The 22,707-nt window shown below is 43.8% G+C and overlaps 1 protein-coding gene across 1 annotated transcript; it reads right to left on the minus strand.

The window, feature by feature from the left end:
* Window positions 1-2,823: 2,823 nt before the first annotated feature.
* On the minus strand, window positions 2,824-5,521 carry LOC101433104 (perforin-1-like). Its single transcript, XM_012529819.1, has 2 exons — window positions 5,517-5,521; window positions 2,824-3,472 (listed from the first exon to the last, which is right to left on the minus strand). Exons 1-2 carry the CDS (start codon window positions 5,519-5,521, stop codon window positions 2,824-2,826), a joined length of 654 nt encoding a protein of 217 aa, XP_012385273.1.
* Window positions 5,522-22,707: the final 17,186 nt, after the last annotated feature.

The raw sequence follows: 22,707 nt of genomic DNA on the forward strand, positions 1-22,707 counted from the left end.
GGACTCGGCCTACCGTATGGGACGACCCAGGTTCGATCCCTGGGGCCTTGTGATGAAAAAGAGGAAGAGAAAGTGTGCCTGCATGGCGAGCCAGTGCCCACGTGGTCAGTCGAGTGCTTGCATGGTGAGCCGAGTGCCTGTGTGGCGAGCCAAATGCCTGCATGGCGAGCCGAGTGTCCACATGACAAGCCAAGTGCCCACACGGTGAGGCGAGTGCCTGCGTGGCGAGCCGAGCGCCCGCACGGTGAGCCAAGGGCCCGTGCGACAAGCCGAGTGCCTGCACGATGAGCCAGTGCCCGTGCAAGTGAATCACACAGGAAGAAGATGATGAAGAGAGATGAAGGGGAGAGTCAAGATGAAGTGACCAGGAACTGAGGTGGCCCAATTGACAGGGAACCTCTCTCTACATCAGAGGTGCCCAGGATCGAATCCTGGTGAATCCTAGAGGAGAAAGATGAGAAGACAAAAAGAGAAATAGATGCAGAAGATCACATAGTGAATGGACACAGACAGCAAAAAATGCAAGGCAGAAAAAAAATAAAGCTCAATACAGTTTGTCATGGGAAAAAAATTCCAAAATAAAATGGAGAATTGTTAAAAAAAAAGTTACATGAGAAAGTGGCTATGGAAGATAGAAGAGAAGATCTAACCTGTGTATAAAGAGAATCCAAAGAAGAAAACAATGGAACACAATAAATATACAATCATAATGAAAGATTTTAATTTACCTCTCCCTGTAACTGTTAAAATAAGTAGGCAAAAATAAAATCAGTAAAGATACAGAAGATTGATTTGAACCACACAGTTGATAAGCTTGAGCTAATTGACATATACAAGACACTGCACCCATGCAGTTGAAGACTACATCTTCTTTTCAAGCACATTTAGAACATTTATCTGAACTGATCACACATTGAGCCATAAAATAAGTCATAGCACATTTCAGTGGATTGGAATTTATAGAAAGTATTCTATAAGTTAGTGGATTAAGGTAGAAATCAATTTTTTAAAAAAGGAAAATAAAATCTCGAAATGTTTGGAAATTAACCACTACCCTTCAAAATTACCCCCAAGTCAAAGAAGAAATTAGGAAATACTTTCAACTGAATGATAATGAAAATACGAACTACTAAAATGTGTGGAATGTAACTATAGTTGTGTTAAGAGAGAAATACATAGTTTTAAATGCATATATTAGAGGTAAATGGATGTGGCTCAACCAAGTGGGCTCCCGTCTACCATACTGAAGGTCCAGGGCTCGATGCCCAGTGCCTCCTGGTGAGGGCAAGCTGGCCCATGAGGAGTGCCGGCCCATGCGGGAAAAGCCGCCCCATGCAGGAGTGCGGTCTGACGTGGAGAGCTGGCACAGCAAGATGACGCACCAAGAGACACAGAGGAGAGAAAATAAGAAAATGTAGCAGATCAGGTAGCTGAGGTGGTGCAAGAGAGTAATCGCCTCTCTCCCACTACGGAGGGTCCCAGGATCAGTTCCTGGAGCTGCCTAATGAGGATAAGAGCAGACACAGAAGAATACACACGAATAGACAGAGAGGGTAGAAAAAGGGGGGAATGTGGGCAGGGAGAAATAAATAAAATAAATCTTAAAAATTAAAACCTAAAAAAAAATGCATACATTAGAAAAGAAGACTATCAATAAAAGTATCCATTTGAGGATATTAGAAAAAGAACAAAAAAAATAAAGAAATCCAAACAGCAGAAATAATTAAAGTCCAGAAATTACTGAATAGTAAACAAATATATAATTCAGAAAATCCATAAACCCATAAATTGTTTTCGAAATGAATAAAATTTTTTAACTTTTAGGAAGGCAGATAAAGAAAAACGAGAAGGCGTACATTATCAATGTCAACAAAAATCAAAAGAAAATATTTTGAACAATTTTATATCAATAAATCTAATAGTTTACATGGAAACAATAAATTTTCTAAAAACAATAACTTATCAAAACTGACGTGAAAGGAAGTAGAAAATCTGGATAATCCCATATCCAGAAAAGGACCCACTGGGGAGGCTTATTAGGACCTAGGGGAGACGGGGATGGGGAGGCAGGGGCAGGGAGGCTGACGCAAACCTGTGTGGTTCCCAATCCAGGATGAGGTGGAAGGACAGAAGGACAGTAAGTGGGTTTGAGCAGTTCCCTGGAGCCGCTCCATGCCTCGGGCAGCGAGGGGCTCAGTGCAGGCCAAGCAGGGCCAGAGAGCTGCCCAAAGTCCAGGGTGCAAAGCTCCACAGTGACAGCTGCCGTCCTCACTCCCAGAGCCCAACAACTCTGTGCACCTGGTATTGGAGAGTCCAGTTAAGAATGTTGTAAAAATTATGCATTCATTTCACAGCCAGGATTTCTGAGCAAGGTGCATTTGCAGATAGCACCTGGTGGAATGAAAAGTGGGGGAGGTCCCATTCCTGTCCCCTCCGCTTCCCAGGGCCCTTGGTCTGCCCTGTAACAACTTTCGTCAGCACCTACAGCCAGGTGGCCTGCCCAGGACCTGGCATCTGGGAGCAGCCTGGTGCCCTGCTTCCAGCTTCCCAGGAACCCAGACATCCCCGGGGCTCTTGGAGAAGCCAGGGGCCAGGCTTCTGGGCCAGGCAGCACGGCCTCCGGCCGCTGTCACACGGCCCCACTGCTGTTCCCCGGGGGCTCCCCAATGCTCCCTGGGGATGTACTGTAGGCACTTGGCCCCTCTCAGGTGTGGGGTGCACGTCACCTTGTATGTGAATGCCAGAACCCCATGACTGAGGAAACAGGTGTCTTTAACCTCCGAGTTCTGGGCCGTAAGCTTTCTGTCACAGGTGCTGAGGAGGTCATCGTCTCAGCCAGAGTCCATGTCCCAGACCTGCACCCTCAGGACAGGGCCGGCTGCAGTCCCTCGAGCATTCCCTGTCCGTCACATACTTGCTCACGGCCCACCTCAGCGCCTCCTGCCGCGGGTCCTGGCTGTCCAGGAGCAGGTGCAGAGGCTGCAGGCTGTAGTCCACCAGGCCGGGGCTGTCCTGCAGCGAGCTGACCCAGGCCGAGAACTGCTTGCGCCCTGCCTGGCTCCCGAACAGCAGGTTGTGCATGGAGGCGAGCCCGCCGCCCACCACTTCAGAGTAGCGTTCCCAGTAGGCCTGGTGGAAGGTGGTTGTCATCTTGTGCTGCTTCTTCTTCTCCTGGCAGTGCTTGTACTGTGCCGAGGAGCTGGCATGACCTCCTATGCTGAGCGCTGCCTCGACGGCCAGGCAGTCGCCCACTTCGTCGGCCGTGAGCCCATCCAGGGCCAGCTGGCAGGTGTGAAGAGCAGTGACGGTCCACGCCCGGCCCCCCAGATGCACGGCCTGGGTGAAGTGGGTGCTGTAGCTGGAGATGAGCTGGACATAGTGGGGCTTGGTGGAGGTGTTGAAGTGGGGGGGCAGGGCCTGAACAGCCCGCCTGAAATCAGGGTGGCGGGGGGGAATGTGTACCAGGGGAGAACTTCAAGGGGAGAAAAGAACAGATTTTAATTCATTTGCACAAATTTGAGCACCAATTCTGTGCAATTTAGCAAGATATGGACAATACTGAACCTATTTTCCAATGGACTCAAGGGAGGAGATGAGCAAATGCCTGTGTCACCTTAAGAGTGACATGGGGAGCGGATATGGCTCAGTGGTTGAGCATGTACTTCCCATGTAGGAGGTCCAGGGCTCAATTCCTGGTACATCCTTAAAAAAAAAAGTGACAAATGCTACAACGGAGGAAGTCACACATTGTTAGGGATTGCCATCTGCTATCAAGTGTGACTGGCAAATCTCCATGGAAGAGGTAGCAGTTTAATATGGTTTTGATGGGCGTATAGCCTTGATTTGGTTCATTCCTTATCAAATTTATGCCTAGGGATGGACTAGTTGATTCAACCATGAATAAGGTAGAAATGGCCCCTGACTTCACAGCACTGTCATGGGGAAGTACTGGGGAATGTGTTTGTGTGTGTGTGTGTGTGTGTGTGTAGATGAATAATTTAGACCTGGCAGCTGGGGAAGTCTTCCTGGAGGAAGTCACCTCTGAAGCTGAAAGCTGAAGGCTGAGGAGAACTTAGGGTGGAGGAGAAAATTGTTCCAGAAAGAGTAACGTGTGAAAGGTCAGAGGGAGAAAGCATGGCCAATAGAGCACCCAGGAAGTGCAGAGAGCTAGGGCTTAGTGAGATGGGGGCAGAGTTGAGAGAGGTAAACATGTACAGCCATGTGGGTGAGACTAGGGAGATTGCACTTTATCCCAAAGGCTGCAAAGAACTGATGAAGAATTTTAAGCAAGACAATGACATGATCAGGTGTGTATGTCTTACCTGGGCTTCTCTAGAGGCAGACCCCAAAATAAGGATCTATAAGTAGTTTATGAGGGAGATGATACCAGAAAATACCAGCAGGGAAGTGTGGAAGTGAGACAGGGAAGGGAGGCAGCCAAAAATGCCTGTGTGGGACCCTGGCCTGATCAAGATGGTGGAGTGAGATGCTTCAGAATTCAGAAGTTTTAAACACCCAGGCAGATCTGGCAGAAGCATATTTCTTAAAGCTCCAGAAAAACAGTTAAAGGGCTGTAGCAACAAAGCGAGTGCTGAATCAAGAAAAAGGCCAGTTACAAGCAGTAGGATCCCCTGGCACCGGCCTGGCTCCTCCCATATCTCTTATTGTGTTCCCAGTGTGGATGCCTGGTCCTGGTTAGGAGGAAGTGCTAGAGGCCTCGTGCACATAGTGGGAGCTTGTGTGTCTTGCCCAATCTGCATGCTGGTGGCCTGAGGTATTTGCCATCTCAGAACTCACCCTCCATGTATGAGCAGCTCACTGAGCCCTCCTACAGAATGCTGTGGAAAAGCAGTCAAGTGGCCGCCTGGGGAAAAGGATTGCTGGTTGTCGGACTTAGAGTGCAGTGCTCAGGACTGTGAGGAAACTGTTTCCTAAGAAAAGGAGACCCTTGGAATCATATAAATGGGGTAGGGTCAGGATTCCTAGGGCCAAAAGCATATACCCAAGAGAAGACACATGTGCAGAAAGAACTAGGGAGGCCCTGACACCTTGGTCAGCAGCTATTCTCTAAACTCACTGTATGGATTAGCCCTGAAGGAGTGCTCTCCCACAGCTCAATCTGCAAAGACTGGGAAAGGTGTTTTCTTTTTTTTCTTTTTTTTTCTTAGCTCCTCCTGCCATTCAAGGAAAGTTCTGTATAACACTAGCTGGATACAAGCTTAAGAAAAAGAGTCTCAATTCCAGTGATAACACATTAAAATATCAAAATATCCAGGTTTCAACAAAAGATCATGAAACACACAAAGAATCAGAAATAATGGTCCAGGCAAAGGAGATTAAACCATTAGAGACTATCCTTGACTAGGATCAGATCTGGGATATTCCAGAATAAGACTTTTAAAAAGTGGTCCTAGGGGTAAGCGGCCATGGCTCAATCAGTTGGGCTCCCGACTACTGTATGGGAGGCCCTGAGTTGACGTCCCAGGTCCTCCCTGTGAAGGCAGACTCTCCCGCACTCCATGGCGAGCCACAAGCTCACAAGTGTTGTGAAGTGCCAACTCAGCAAGGTGACACAACAAAAAGGGAGACAAACAGAAACACAGGAGAGCATGCAGCAAGTGGACAGAGAGCAGCAAGCAAAATCCGCAAGTGGGGCGGATTTAAAATTAAAAGTGGTTGTAGGGAAGTAGATGTTGTTCAAGTGATTGAGTGCCTGCTTCCCACATGAAAGTTCCTGGGTTCACTTCCCAGTGCTTCTTAAAAAAGCAAAAAACAAAAACAAAAACAAAACAAAGAAACAACAAGCAAAACAAATGAGAAAACCAACTCAGGCGAACAAATGTGACTCAGAGGTTGAGTGCCATTTTCCCACATATGAGGTTGCAAGTCCATTCCCCAGACCCTGGCACATCAGAAAAAAAAAAAAATGTCCTAAATATGCTCTAAGAGTTCAAAGGAAACATGAACATAAAGGAAATCAAGAAAATGATGAAGAAACACAAAGAGAATATCAATATCTTTGGAAATGGTGTTTATGTGTGATGAATCTGGACTCAGATGGGATCTCTCTTCATAAGACTTTCATGCTAATGTGCTGGAGGTGCAGTTAGTGTTGGGGTTTAAGATATATTTAGGGGATTTGAATCTCTGGACTGACAATGTGATAGCCAGGTCCTGAGCCTCAACAGACTCCAGCACCTACAATCTGATTCATTGGACTCACCACACTCAGCTAAGATGGAGTTAAAGAAGGACAACCACCACACCATGGAGCCTAGAGTGATTACAACTGAAAGTGGGAGGATTGCATCCAGCATCCATGTGGAATCTGAGCCTCCTCTTGACATAGAGGTGCAATGGACACAACCAATCCAATGTCCACATAGAAAAGGTGGCATTGGATTGGGAAAAGTGGACATGGTGGCTGATGGGTATGGGGAAGGGCAGGAAGAGATGAGAGGGGGAGGCGTCTTTGGGACATGGAGCTGCCCTGGATGGTGCTTCAGGGGCAATCACCGGACATTGTAAATCCTCACAGGGCCCACTGGATGGAATGGCGGAGAGTATGGGCCATGATGTGGACCATTGACCATGAGGTGCAGAGGTGCCCAAAGATGTACTAACCAAATGCAATAGATGTGTCATGATGATGGGAATGAGTGTTGCTGGGGTGGGGAGAGGTGGGGTGGGGGTGGTGGGGTTGAATGGGACCTCATATATATATTTTTTTAATGTAATACTATTACAAAGTCAATAAAAAAAAAAGGGCTAGGAAAAAAAATAAATCAGATCATTGTCCATGTTTATGGCAAAAAAAAAAAAAAAAAGAATATCAATAGAAAGATGGAAATTATGAAAAAGAACCAAAGCTGAAGACAACAGTAAAAGAAATTAAAAATTCCCTAGATGGGGTTCAACAGGAAATTGGAACTTGAAGATAAGACAATAAGATCATCCCGTATGAGAAGCAGAAGGAAAAAGAGTGAAGAGAAGTGAACAGGACCTGAGGATTCTGTGGGACAGCATCACAGTTTCCAATATACTCATTATGGGAGTCTCAAAAGGCTAAGGAAGGGAGAAAGGGGCAGAGAGAATATCCAAAGAAATAATGGCTGAGAAATCCCCAAATTTAATGAAAGACATGAATGTGCATATCTAAGCTGCTGAACACACTCCAAACAGTACAAACCCAAATAGACCCACACTGTGGCATATTATAATCAGACTGCCAAATGCCAAAGATATAGAACTCTGAAAGCTCAGAGAGAAGGAACATGTCATTTACAAGAATGCCTCCATAAGTTTAAGTGTCAATTTCTTATTGGAAACCACAGAGGCAAGAAAGCAGTGGGAGGACATATTTAAAATACTGAAAGCAAGAAACTGTCAGCTGAGAATTGTGTATCGGGCAAAGTTGTCTTTCAAAACGGAAAGGGAGATTAAGACATTCCCACATAAACAAAAGCAGAGAAACTTTGTTACCACTAGACTGGCTCTATAGGAGATGCCAAAGAGAGCTCTGCAGGTTGAAAAGGAAAGAACAGTGTAAAACAGAGCAAAGCCACATGAAGGAGCTTGAAGAAATAAAGATCTCTGGTGAGGGTAATGACAGGAAAATGCCAGTATTATTGTATATTTGGTTTGTAACTCCACTTTTTACTTTGTATGGATCTAAAAAGCAAACTCTCAAAATATGAGAGAAAACAGTGAATTTGGACTCATAATATATAAAGTGTACAAACAAGTAATTTATGATAAGAAATATGTAAGAGTGGTTGGAGGAGAAAAGAGGTATAGGAATGTAGTTTGCATAGACTATTGAAGTTAAGTTGCTAGCAAAGCAAACAAGACTGTTAGGGATTTAGGATGTTAAATTATACAAAGAAAATAAGGAAAACATGCAAGCTGATAGAGACAGAAATTAGAGTACAGGCTTGTATATGTGTGTGGTGGGGGGAGCGGGAATGGGGAATTAATGCAAAATGAATGTGTGGTTTCTTTTTGGGGGGATAGGAAAGTTTTAGTAGGAGAAAGATGTGAAGGTAGAACAACATAGTGAATGAGATCAAACACACTCAGTGGTATGCTGGGAGGACTGGAGAAGGGAAAATTCATTTTACATAAATGTTCCCCCAATTAAAAAAAAAAAGAGACAAGTAAAGAGACAATGGCAATGAAAGGCAATGCATGATCCTGGAAAGGATCTGTTAGGGAAGAGAGAAGGTTCAAAAGGACTTAATGGGATATATGAAAAAAAAAAAAAGAAATATAGACTTTAAACTTTATTGCTATCCATGCTAAATTTCTTGAACTTGATAACTGCACTTAAGGCAGTTACATAAGTGGATATCCTTGTTCTTAGGAAATGTACATGGAAGTATTAGGTGTTCAAGAAGTACGATGTGTACAACATACACTTAAGTGTTCAGGAGATGGATTGATTGAATAGACAGATAGATGGGTAGACAGAATTATATGGCAAATGTGGCAAAATGTTAAAATTGGGGAATCTGGTTCATTTGGAAAAAGACCTTGACCAAAAGGGGGAAATATTAAGTACAAATGAGTGTTTATGGCCCAGAGATTTCAAAGTGAGTCAGGAGGTCATTCCAGAGGTTATGCTTATGCACGTCTCGGCAGGATCTCACTGAGTGCCACAGTGAACAGGGCCTCAAGCAGAGGACCTCCTGAGGGCTCTAGAGACACCTGGACACTATAGGCAGGGCAGACAATTTCAGGAATTCGACACCCTGTCAGTGGTCCTCACTTTGGAATATATCATATCCTATACACCCAATGTATAGGAGTTAGATTCATCTATAATTTTCCTGTGCTTGGCTCTTAGGCCCTTTTATTTGAACCTATAATTAGCACTATAACCATTAAATATATGTTCCAGAGACTTAAATCTTCCTACTGTTCCCATGCTGGTTGAGCCCTGAATCTCAGCAGAGTTGCAGCCAACACCTATTCTCTAGTTCATTGGACTTGCCCAGGACAACTAACAAAAGGCTGATGATGGGCAATGCCCATCCTTAAAAACAGTATCTATAACTGCAAGCAAGACAGTTCCACCCATCTGCCCCATGGGATCTAAGAGCTCTCTCAACTGGAAGCAGAGTGGGCGTCACCATCCCCAAATCCTCAAGAGTGAGGGGTGAACAAACGTAAGGGGGGAATGCCACTATGGATAAAGTAGACTCATTATTATCCGAGTAATGGAAGAACTTGTAGCATTGATATAAAGGTAGTGGTCACCAGAGGTTCTAAGGGGAGAGAGAGGGAAGAATGGGTGTAATATGGGGCATTTCTGGGCCATTGAAATTGTTTTGCAAGACATTGCAATGACGAATATGGCCGTTATACATTTTGTCAAAATCTTTAAAATTGGGTGGCACAAAGTATAAACCATAATATAAGCTATAAACCCTGGTTAGTAGCAATGCTTCAGTATGCGTTCATCAATTGTAACAAATGTAGCACACTAATGAAAATGTTAATGGGGGAGAGTGGGGGAGGGGTAGGGTGGGGTATATGGGGATCCTGTATCAGTTATGAGGTAACAGTTATGTAATCTAAAGATTTTGTATTTTTTAAAAATATTTTTTATTATTTTTAAAAGATTCATAGACCACACAAAATGTTACATTAAAAAATATAGCATGGGGAAATGGATTTGGCTCAATGGATAGAGTGTCCACCTACGATATGGGAGGTTCAGGGTTCAAACCCAGGGCTTCCTGACACGAGTGGCAAGTTGGCCTACTGCAAGGAAAGCTGTGCCACGCAGGGGTGCCCCCCACATAGGGTAGCCCCATGCTCAAGTAGTGCGCACCTCAAGGAGATCATCCCTGTGAGAAAAAGGTGCAGCCTGCCCAGCAGTGGTGCCGCACACACGGAGAGCTGACGCAGCGAGATGATGCAGCAAAAAGAGACACAGGTTCCTAGTGCCGCTGACAAGAATGTGAGCTGACACAGAAGAACACACAGCAAATGGACACAGAGAGTAGACAACTGAGGGGCAGGGGGAGGGAAAGAAAGAAATAAAAAATAAATAAATAAAAAAGAAGAGGTTCCCATGTACCCCACTACCCACAACCCCTACATTTCCCACATAAAAACTTCTTTCATTAGTGTGGCACATCCATTGCATTTGATGAATACATTTTGGACGACTGGTACACAGGATGGATTATAGTTTACATTGTAGTTTATACTCTCTCCCAGTCCATTCAGTGGGTTATGGCAGAATATATGATATCCTGCATCTGTCCCTGTGATATCATTCAGGACAACTCCAAGTATGGAAAATGGCTTCATATCACACCTTGTTTTCCCTCAGCAACAGCGGTGGCCACTGTCTCCACATCAACGATATAATTTCTTCCATTGCTAGAGTCACAATAATTCTGTAGTAGAATACCAGTACGTCCATTCTAGTCCATGTTTTATTCTGCCATTCTGAGGACCCTGAGATAGTGATGCCCACTGCACCTCTAATTGAGAGGGGGCTTCAACCTCCCATGGCCACACTCTCGGTTCCCTGGTGTGGTGGTTGTCCATCCTCAGCTCCCTGTCAGCTGACCTGGGTAAGCCCAACGAACTGGGGAATAGGTGCTGTAATACTGCTGAGTTCAGGGCACAGCTGGCAATGGACAGCCCAGAGATTCAAGTCTCCTGGGCATACACCAAACCCCAGTACCCCAATACCAACCACAGGTTCAATAGAAGTGAGAGAAGAGGTGTGTGTAGAGATGTCAATCTGAGAGCAACTCCATCACAGTCAGGAGCACAAATTCCAAAGTAGGTCCCACCAACAAGACACAGAACTCCGGAGCCATCTGCCATGACTGTAGGACCTGGGTGTCTCCGTGGCCTTCAGGGGCACCACTACCTGGGGTTGGATCTACTTTGGCTGTCTCTGAGATCCTGCTGAGAAGTGCATAAGTGCGACCTCTCTGATGACCTCCCGACTCAAATTGGTGGATCTGGGTATCTAGAGGGTAGAAGTATATTGGAGTTCTCTGTAGGGTTTGTATTATTTTGTAACTGTCCTGAAAGTCTGAAAGTATTTCAAAACAAAAAGTTTAAAATTACAAAAAACAAAACAAAACAGGTCATCACTGTGGGCAGCTGGGGCCTGATCTTTGTGGAGAGCCCTGGGAGCTGCACCTCTGAGCTCTTTCACCCCAAGGACGCCACCTGGTGTTTCCTGGATCACCTCCCACTGCAATCACTTGTCTCAGGGCCTGGTCCTCAAGGGTCCCCAGGCCTGGGGTGGGGCCTTTCCTAGTTACAGGGGAGGTTGGCGAAGCAAGAATCGGGCACTGATCTACCGGGCAAGATGGTGTCTGAGTGAGTGCACCTTATAATCTCTCCTGCAAAGAAGCGGCTAAATAGGGTTGGAATCCTGCTGGACCGGGCTGTTTCGGGTGTTTGCAGGGCAGGAGGTGTCTGTACATTGATTTGGTGGGACAGTGACAGAGAGATTCTTGTAAGAGGTAGAATTTTGGGTCTCTTTCATGGAGGTCGGGGTCGTGCACAGGTCCCTTCTCCCTGGGGCTGGCGGCCCGGCGGCGGCAATTCCTGGAGACTTTGCTGTGCTGGGGAGTTCCCAAGCTCTGAGTGGGCTGTTTCATGGGCCTGCAGGGTGGGAGGTGTCTGGAAGTCGATTTGGTGAGACAGTGATGGAGGAGATTCTTGTGAGAGGTGGAATTTTGGGTTTCTGCCTCAGAGGTCAGAGGTTCTGGCTGGAGCCCCTCCCCCTAGGGCTGGCAGCCGGGCCACCGCAATCCCTGGGATCTTTGTCCTGTGGGGGGTCCCCAAAGCCTGAGCGGGCTGCTTTGGGGGCTTCCAGGGCAGGAGGAGACTGGATGATGATTTGGTCAGACAGTGACAGAAGAGATTCTTGCAAGAGGTGGAACTTTTGGTTTCTGACACGGAGGTCAGAGGTCGATGGAACCCTTCTACCTCGGGCTGCCAGCCTGTCAGTGGCGGTCCCTGAACTATTTGAAGTGCAGCGGTGCCCTAAACAGGCTGTTTCGGGAACTTGCAGGGCAGGAGGTGTCTAGATGTTGAGTTGGTGAGACAGTGACAGAAGAGATTCTTGTGAGATGTGGAATTTTGGGTTTCTGACACAGAAGTCAGAGTTTGTAGGCAGGACCCCATACCCTAGAGCTGGCACCCAGCTGCGGGGATCCCTGAAGGCTGTGTTGCGTTACGGTGCTCCCAGACCCCCTGTTAACTGGATGCGTGGTTCCCAGGTCTGTGTCCCCTAAACCCTGGTGGCCCATGCTCGAGACACTCACACACCTTGAGTCTGCAATATCACAGACTTCCCATCCCTGAATCCACCATGCCCTGAGGTGCACCTGAGGTCCTTGATTATCCTAGCCCTCGGCGTTTGCATTTTTTTTTTCCTTTCTTTTTTTTTGGTCTTGGATGCTAATATTGCATTATATCCTGATCTTTTCTCCCATTTTATGCCTCAAGGTCCTTTTTCATTTAATTAGTTTTTCTTCTCCTTTTCTTTCTCTTGCTTGTTTCCCTCTCTTTTCTTTGCCCACCCCCTTTTCTTCTTCTCTCTCTTTTTCTTTTCTCTCCTTTTCTACTTATTTTATTTTATTTATATAATAGGTGCTGCAGGGAGCACTTCACGTTTGCTGTGTTTCCTCATCCTCCATTTCCTATTGTCTGTGTGAATTGATTTTGACCACCTACATTATCCCTGTTCCCCCACATCTTACTATCCTTCATCATCCACTGTCTCTCTCACATTCTACCTCCCTTTCTTTGGCCTCCAAATTGTCTGACTTTTAATTTCTAATACCTTTGTTCTGTTTTCTGTCTTTCATCCACTCTTGATATTATTGTTTTTCTTTGCTCTTTCCCTCTCTCATGAAAACACTGGCTTTCTAATTCATACTATATTCCTCCCCATATTCAGTTGACTGTCTCATTATAGGTACTCTACTTACTGCTATAACTCTATACAACTTACATGAGTCTAATATCCATTCTCCCAGATCTCACATTGTTGCTCTGTTAACATTTATTACCAATATTACTTTACACATTTGCTTTTCTTACTCATTTTGCTTCCCCTGGCCCTAATATTTTCCTTCAAAATGAACTTAGCCAGCAACAAGAGAATAGAGTAAGAAGAACAAAGTGATAAAGAGAAGACCTAACACTTATGCAAGAACAACAACTAATTAATCCCCAAGACTAGACAAAAAAGCTAAGGAACTGATTAAACCCATCAAGACAAAATGATGACCAGACAGAAACAAAAAACTACAAACCAAACCAATAATCAGGAAAACATGGCTGAATCCAATGAACAAACTGAAAACCAGGAAGGGGAGCAGAACATCGGACAAGTAATTAAAGATCCCAAAACATATATTAGAGACCAACTTAATGAAGTAAAGGAAGAGATTAACACTATGAAGAAATCACTTGGAGAGGAAATTGCAGACATACGCAAAAAGATAACAGATATGATGGTGATGAACACCGCAGTTCAAGAAATCAAAAATACACTCTCAGCAAAGAGTAGCAGATTAGGGGAGGCAGAGGACAGAATTAGCGATGTGGAAGACAGTACATCTGAAATCGAACAGATAGTAGAACTGATTGATAAAAAGATACAAAAAACCTAGCTAGGACTTAGGGACCTGAATGACAATGAAAAATGCACAAACATGCGTATTATAGGCATCCCAGAAGGAGAAGAGAAGGGGAAGGGTACAGAAGGGGTATTGGAGGAAATAATGGCTGAAAACTCCCCAAATCTACTGAGAGAAATCAATGTACATGTCCAGGAAGCACAACACACCCCAAACATCACAAATCCCAACAGGCCCATCCTAAGACATATACTTGTTAAATTATCCAATGCTCAAGACAAGGAGAAAATTCTAAAAGCAGCAAGAGAAAAGAAAACCATCACATACAAGGGAGGCTCCATAAGATTAATTGGTGATTTCTCATCTGAAACCATGGAGGCAAGAAGGCAGTGGTATGATATAGTCAAGGTACTAAAAGTAAAAAACTTCCAACCAAGAATACTCTACCCATCTAAATTAGCATTCAAAAATGATGGAGCATTCAAAATATTCACAGATAAACAGAAATTGAAAGAGTATGCCAACAAGAACCCTGCCCTTCAAGAAATACTAAAGGGAGTTCTGCAGGAAGAAAGGAAAAAACAGAAGAGGCAGAGTTGGAGGAGAGTGTAAGACCAACAAAAAAGACAAAAAGAGAAGGAAAAACAAACAAACAAAATATGACAAACACAACTCCAATCAAAATATGGCTAACGTAAATAATTCCTTGAAAGTAATAACATTGAATGTCAATGGATTAAACTCACCTATCAAAAGATTCAGACTGGGAGATTGGATAAGGAAATATGACCCATCTATATGCTGTCTATAAGAAACACATCTTAAACCCAGGGATTCATGGAGGTTGAAAGTGAATGGTTGGAAAACAATCTTACAAGCAAACAATAACCAAAAAAAGGCAGGAGTAGCTATATTAATATCAGACAAAATAGACTTTAAATGCAAAACAATTGTGAGAGACAAAGAAGGATACTGCATATTAGGAAAGGGACAATCTGTCAGGAAGAATGAACAATCATAGATATTCAAGCTCCTAAGAAAGGCACCTCCATATATGTGAGGCAAACACTGGGAAAACTAAGTGAAAGAATAGATGCTTCCACAATTACAATGGGAGACTTTAATACACCACTATCAACTTTGGACAGAACATCTCAAAAGAGAATGAATAAAGAAACAAAAACTTTGAAAAGTATATTAGAGGAGCTGGATCTAATAGACATATACAGATCATTATACCTGAATACAGCAGGACATACATTTTTCTCAAGTGCACATGGATCATTCTCCAAGACAGACCATATGCTTGGCCACAAAGAAAGGCTCAATGAATTCAGAAAGATCAAAATCATACAAAATAATATCTCTGACCACAGTGGAGTGAAGTTGGAAATCTGCAAGGGCCAGAGGGCCAGATGTCACATCAGGATATGGAAATTAAACAGCACACTCTTAGAAAAACAGTGGGTTAAAGAGAAAATCCCAAAAGAAATTAATAAATACCTTGAAACTAATGAAAATGATAGCACAACATACCAAAACTTATGGGATGAAGCAAAAGTAGTACCAAGAGGGAAATTTATAGCCATAAATTCATACATCAAAAAAGAAGAAAGAGTAAAAATTGAAGAACTAGTTGCCCATTTGGAGGAATTAGTAAAAAAAAAAAAAAATGTAACCCCATAGAAAGAAGGAAGAAAGAAATAACAAAGGTAAGAGCAGAACTAAATGAAATAGAAAATAAGAAAGCACTTGAAAAGATAAACAAAACCAAGAGCTGGTTCTTTGAGAAGATCAAGAAAATTGACAAACCCTTAGCTCGACTAACAAAGAAAAAGAGAGAGAAGATGCAAATACACAAAATAAGAAATGAGAAAGGAGATATCACCACTGACCCCACAGAAATAAAAACTATCATAAGAGGATACTTTGAAAAACAATATTCCAACAAAAATGACAATTCAGAGGAAATGGACAATTTCCTAGAAGCACATAGGCAGCCTATTTTGACGAGAGAAGATATTGAGGATCTCAACAAACCAATCACAAGTAAAGAGATAGAATCAGTTATGAAAAACCTCCCAACTAAGAAGAGCCCAGGGTCAGATGGTTTCACAGGTGAATTTTAAAACATTCTGGAAAGAACTAACACCATTCCTGTTGAAACTCTTCCAAAAAATCAAAAGAGAAGGAGCATTACCTAACTCCTTCTATGATGCCAACATTACCCTAATACCAAAGCCAAACAAAGATACCACAAGAAAGGAAATTACAGACCAATTTATCTAATGAACCTAGATGCAAAAATCCTCAACAAAATACTTGCTAACGATATTCAAAAAAACATTAAATGAATTATACACCATGACCAAGTAGGATTCATACTGGGTATGCAAGGATGGTTCAACATAAGAAAATCAAGCAATGTAACGCACCATATAAACAGATTGAAGGGGAAAAATCTCATAATTATATCCATAGATGAAGAAAAAGCATTTGACAAAATACAGCACCCTTTCTTGATAAAAACACTGCAAAAGATTGGAATACAAGGAAATTTTCTCAACATGATAAAGAGTATATATGAAAAACCCACAGACAACATCAGTTACAATGGTGAAGTCCTAAAATCTTTCCCTCTAAGATCAGGAAAAAAGACAAGGATGCCCACTATCACCTCTTCTACTTAACATTGTCTAAGAAGTACTTGCTCGAGCACTGAGGCAAAAACCAGATATAAAAGGCATTCAAATTGGAAAGGAAGAAGTCAAAATTTCATTATTTGCAGATGACATGATCCTATACATAGAAAACCCTGAGACGTCTACAACAAAGCTTCTAGAACTCATAAATGAGTTTAGTAAAGTCGCAGGTTATAAGATCAATGCGCAAAAATCAGTAGCATTTCTGTACACCAATAATGAGCAAACTTAGGAGGAAATCAAGAAACAAATACCATTCACAGTAGTCAATAAAAAAATCCAATGCCTAGGAATAAATTTAACTAAGGATGTAAAAAACTTATACACAGAGAACTACACAAGACTGTTGAAGGAAATCAAAGAAGACCTAAATAAATGGAAGAATATTCCGTGTTCATGGATAGGAAGATTAAATATGATTAAGCTGTCTATCCTACCAAAAACTGATCTAAACATTCAATGCAATCCCAATAAAAATCAACACAGTATTCTTTAAGGAACTAGAAAAACTAGCTATGAAATTTATTTGGAAGGGAAAGAGGCCCCGAATAGTCAAAGACATATTGAAAAAGAAAAAGAAAATGGGAGGAATCACACTACCTGACTTCAAAACATACTACAAAGCTACAGTAGTGAAAACAGCATGGTATTGGCACGAGGAGAGACACACAGACCAATGGAACCGAATTGAGAGTTCTGATATAGATCCTCATTTATATAGTCATATAATATTCGATAAAGCCACCAAAACCTCTCAACTGGGAGAGAATGGCCTATTCAACAAATGGTGCCTGGAGAACTGGATATCCATATGTAAAAGAATGAAAGAGGATTACCATCTCACACCTGATACAAAAATCAACTCAAGATGGATCGAAGACCTAAATATAAGAGCCAAGACCATAAAGACTTTGGAAAGCAGTGTAGGGAAGCATATACAAGACTTGTAATAGGAAATGGCTTCATGAACTTCACACCAAAAGCACGAGCAGTGAAAGAACAAATAGATAAATGGGACCTCCTGAAAATTAAAGCCTTCTGCACCTCAAAGGAGTTTGTCAAGAAAGTAAAAAGGGAGCCTACACAATGGGAGAAAATATTTGGTAACCATATATCGGATAGGAGACTTATAACCTGAATATGTAAAGAACTCCTATATCTTGAAAATAAAAAGACAAACAACCCATTTAAAAAATGATAAAAAGATTTAAACAGACACTTCTCCAAAGAAGAAATACAAATGGCTAAAAAGCACATGAAAAAATGCCCCAAATTTTTAGCTATCAGGGAAATGCAAATCAAAACTACAATGAGATACCATCTTACTCCCATAAGATTGGCAGCTATGGAAAAAACAGAAGACTACAAATGCTGGAGAGGATGTGGAGGAATGGGAACACTCATCCACTGCTGGTGGGAATGCAGAAGGATCCAACCATTCTGGAGGACGGTTTGGGGGTTTCTCAAAAAACGAACCATAGATTTGCCATATGACCCAGCAATTCCACTGCTGGGTATATACCCAATAGAACTGAAAACAAGGACATGAACCGATATATGCACACCAATGTTCATAACAGCATTGTTCACTATTGCCAAAAGTTGGAATCAACCCAAAAGCCCATCAACAGAAAATGGATAAATAAAATGTGGTATATACATACAATGGACTACTACTTGGCTTTAAGAACAAATACACTACAAACACACGTGATAGCATGGATGAATCTTGAGAACCTTATGTTGAGTGACAATCCAGGCATTGAAGGACAAATACTACATGACCTCAATGATATGAAATAAGTAAACCAAGCTGCCTCAGAGAGCTAGAGGCTGGATGATAGGCTTACAGGAAACTGGGGGGTAGAGGAAGGATGTAAACTGACACCTACATTGGTGAAATCTATGATAAGCTGGAGGTAAGTGTTTGTACAAGGAAGGGATAAAATGGGGGCATAGGGTTACCTTTGGATGGGGCTTTGTGGGCTTGAAGGGGGGCTAGGGATGGGAGGATGGGTAATATTGCCCAAGAATTTGGGGGGAGGGTGGGGCAACATACTAACATAGAAGATTGTCAGGTGTTTGGTTGAGAGTATAATGCTGAGAAAACCTTTTCAAAAATATAATAAGGGAAGTTACCTGTTTAAGATTCTTAAAGGGGATAATCTGATGCAGAACAGGTTCCTAGGGAATATGTGAATGCTCACTTTGCCATAGTGGGTTATACCATTGGATAGAGACCCATATAATGAGAGTGAAGGTATACCCACATCCTGGGGAGGACTGTGCCATCAAATAGAGGAAACTGTATCTCTCAAGAGAAACGGTGGCTCCCAGTGCATTAGGGCAGTTGAGCATGTCAAGCTCTCAACACTGTTGCAAGTATCTCTGAACATGGCCCTTTAAGCAATGAAGATTGACTGTCACTGTGGGCTCTAAGGGGAGGGGGAAACAGGTATTTAATAGATGGAACCAATGTAACTGTGTGGGCAATAGAAGTGTTTCACAAGAGTACACCAGGATGGGCATAAGACATGTAATATTACACCACAAATATATAGGGGCTGATAGGCTAAAATGTAAATCATAATGTAAAACATAAGACAACTAAAAATTTAGAAAATTGTATAGTCTAAAATAGAAACCACAATGTAAACACAAATGTTACCTTGTTTGAAAACTATTGTCTCAATATTGTACATCAGTTCCAGTAAATATAGTATGACTATACAAAAAGACTATTGCTGTGAAAGGGAAAAGGTTTTATGTTGGATATGTGGGGGTACTGTATATTGTATTTATGAATTACTGTAATCTAAAACTCTTGTGAAGACAAGCTTAGTAATTAGAAAAAAGAAAAGAAAAGGACATAGACACTGAGGAAAAGACGCAAGTAGTTGTCTTGCCAATTTGCATACAGGGCAACACTTATTGCAGTGATGGAAGGCAAAACATCAAAAACAAAGCTTTTGCATTTTTAAATTTTTTGATACCCCAATTTATTTTTACCATAATTTTTCCAAATTAATATCTATTCTATATATAACCTTTAACTCATCGCTATATTCCAATTTACTATTAAGGGAACCTGGCAATATATTGGGTTTCACTTTTCAGGAAGTTTTGGATCACAGAGCAGTTCAACAATGGCAGCGGAGGAATACTGGTATGGGATGTTATTGACAAGGGACACATGGTTGGCAGGGAGTTCTCCAGGGCATATATCCAGGGTACATAAAAATGTTTGGATATTTTCATAGTGGATACAATGAAAAACAACAACTGAGGGAGTGCTGAGTTCCTAGCCAGGGAGCTCTATCACAGTCTCTAAAGGAACAGCAACAATCCCCGAGTGAAACGGCAATGACCAAAAAAGAATGAAGGTCCAACAATGAGTCCTTGACACTAATGACTATGCTTGTGATCCTGAACACCTGAAATAAGAACAAGGCCTAGAGCTGTAGCGTGCCTAAAATTACCTCCTGAGGGCCTCCGTGTTGCTCAAATGTGGCCAGTCTCGAAGTCAAACTCAGCATGTAAATTCGTTGCCTTCCCCCCAGTGTGGGACATGACTTGTGGGGATGAGCCTCCCTGGCACCGAGGGATTACTACCAAGTACCAGCTGATGGTGTAACTAGAAAATGACCTTGAATAACAGGGTCAACTCGGACCAGTAGAATATCTCAGTCTACATATAATACCAGGAGTTAAAAATGCTTTTTGACCTGAATAAAAGGGGGAAATGGAAAGGACAAATGAGTTTATATGGCTATGAGTCTCCAAAAAGAGCTGGGAGGTTGTCAGAGGGGTTGCTCTTATGCACACCTCAGCAGAGTCCCAGAGACAGTAAAGTAGATAGAACCCTGGGCATTGATTCTTCTGAGGGCTACAGAGACCCACAGGTTCTATGGTCATGGCAGATGGAGTTCAGTGCCATGTCAGTTCTTTGGAGTTTGTGTTTCTGTGTGATGCAGCTGGACTCAGATGTGATCTTTTTTTCACAAGCCTCTCCTGTTACTTTTACCAGAACTGTAGTTGGTGGTGGGGTTTAATGTATACCCAGGGGACCTGAAATCTGGACTGACCATGTGATAACCATGCCCTGAGTCTCAACAAACTTCAGCTCCTACACTCTGGTTTGTTGGACTTACCCCACTCAGCTAACATGGAGTTGAAGAAGGTCAACCACCACACCATGGAGCCAAGAGTGCCTACAACTGAAAGCAGGAGGATTGCATCCAGCATCCATGTGGAATCTAAGGCCCCTCTTGATATAGATGTGGAGTGGACACAACCATTCCAAGGTCCACAGGATGGAGGAATAAAATATGGATGAGAGTGGACTTACTGATATTCTATTCATGAACTATTGTGATTAGTAATTGAAGAAAATGTGGCATTGGTATGGAGAAAGTAGCCATGGTGGCTGCTGGTTGTGGGGAATGGGAGGAAGAGATGAGATGTGGAGGTGTTTTTGGGACTTGGAGTTGTCCTGGGTGATGCTGTAGGGACAGTTACCGGACATTGTATGTCCTCCCATGGTCCACTGGGTGGACTGTGGGAGAGTGTGGGCTATGGTGTGGACTACTGACCATGAGGTGCAGCGGTGCTCAGAGATTTATTCACCAAATGCAATGAATGTCTCGTGATGATTGAGAAGATTGTTGCTATGGGGGGAGGAGTGGGGTGAAGGGTATATGGGGACCTAATGTTTTTGGAATATAATATAAAAAAAAAAAAAAGACAAAAAAAATTTTAAAATCATAAAAAAAAGAAAAAGTAAGTGTAACCCTTCCTGTTGAGGGAGCAAGGAATTGAGCACTTGTTTATGCTATGGTTGAAGTATCAAATTGGTGTATTGTTTAGAAAAGTAGTTTGAAAAGTAAATAAAAAAAAGAATGGGCACTTCGAGCCTCTGGGGAGGTGGGCTCCACTTCCCGCCAGGACTCGGAAGGTGGGTGCTGTTCAGGGTGCCAAGAGCAAGCGGGTGGTGTATTCAAATCATCCTGTTGGAGGAGCGCTCATCCATGTGGGTGGCAAATGTGTCCACGTGCAGCAGGGGAGCTGTTACATGCCGGGGCTGGAGGGATGGGTGGTGGGGTGGGGAGGTGACTGGAAGCCAGGAGAGCTGTGACAGGCCCCGGAGACAGGAGCAGTGGCCTTAGCAGGAGGGACACAGCCAGCCCATGGCCACCACCCAGACACTGCGGGGAGGAAATCCGTCTCTGCCTCGACCTTCCCTCCCTGCCACCTCCTGCACAGATTCTCCACTGGCTGAGCCAGAAGCAGCCAGAGGGGAGGGAGCCTGCAATGGGGCTCAGTAGGCTGGGGCAGGGCGAAGGGTGGGGAAGGGCTGGAGGGCAAATGGAAGGTCCGGCTCCACCAAGAGGGGCTCTGGTGTGGCAAAGTATCCCAGTGTCCTCGTGTGGGGGAAGGGAGAGGTCCCGTCGGGCCTCGAGTTAGGCTGAGGCTTACCACGGGCTGCCTCCGAGTCTATGGTTCCTTCGCCTTCCCCCAAGAGCCGTCCTCCCCCAGTTCCACTGGCCTCTTGGGAGCTGTGCTGAGTTAGTGCCCAGGACAGGGCCTGGTGCTTCCTGCCCTAACACTTCTGTAGCTGCAGGGGGATCCCTTCCTCTTTCTGAGCCTCAGTTTCCCTACATGTAAGAGCAGGAGGGCTAACCAGATGAGGTTTTGGGACCCCTTCAGTAGCACAGAGTTTCTAGAAAGGCTCACGACCCCTCTTCAAATAGTCCTGAGAAGGGAGTGAAACAAAGACTGTCCTTGGGTGGGCACCGAGGCCTGGAGAGCAGAAGTCACTGAGCAAATGGGCATTGAACACGGCTCCCGTCTCTTGTCAGACCTGTCCCCTGAGCCAGGCCTGCCCTGCCCCAGGGGCTCTGCTTTCCCCGAAGGGCATGGCCCACCCCTGCTTGTTTTCCGCTGGCTCAACAGCCAAGGTGACTGTTTCAGGATTTCTCTTGTGCTCCTGTTTGTGTGTGGCTGTGAATGGAAACATGTGCAAGTGGTTTCCCACAGGTCATTAGACCCTGCCAGTCCTTGCGCCGGCTTGAGGATGTAGGTTCAGTGTTCTATCACGGCTTGGCTTTTGGAGCCTGTGGGTCGAGCAGAAACCTCACCGTGCTTTATCTGTGATCTGAAGGGAGTGAGGAGGGGCTGCGCCCGTTCCTGCCCTGCCCAGCCGAGGCCTGTCATGACTGGCAGGCTGCCCCGAATCCTGCCACCCCCCAGTGGGCCTGTGTGTTTCGTGTCAGAGCCCGAGGCTCTGGGGTTTCCTGCATGCTAAGGCAGGAGGAGGCCCTCAGGGACCACCTTGTTGGAGTCACTGCCCCTCCCCAAATTGTGAGACACGGCGA

Source organism: Dasypus novemcinctus, chromosome 6, assembly GCF_030445035.2.
Source record: "Dasypus novemcinctus isolate mDasNov1 chromosome 6, mDasNov1.1.hap2, whole genome shotgun sequence".
Classification (NCBI taxonomy): Eukaryota; Metazoa; Chordata; class Mammalia; order Cingulata; family Dasypodidae; genus Dasypus; species Dasypus novemcinctus.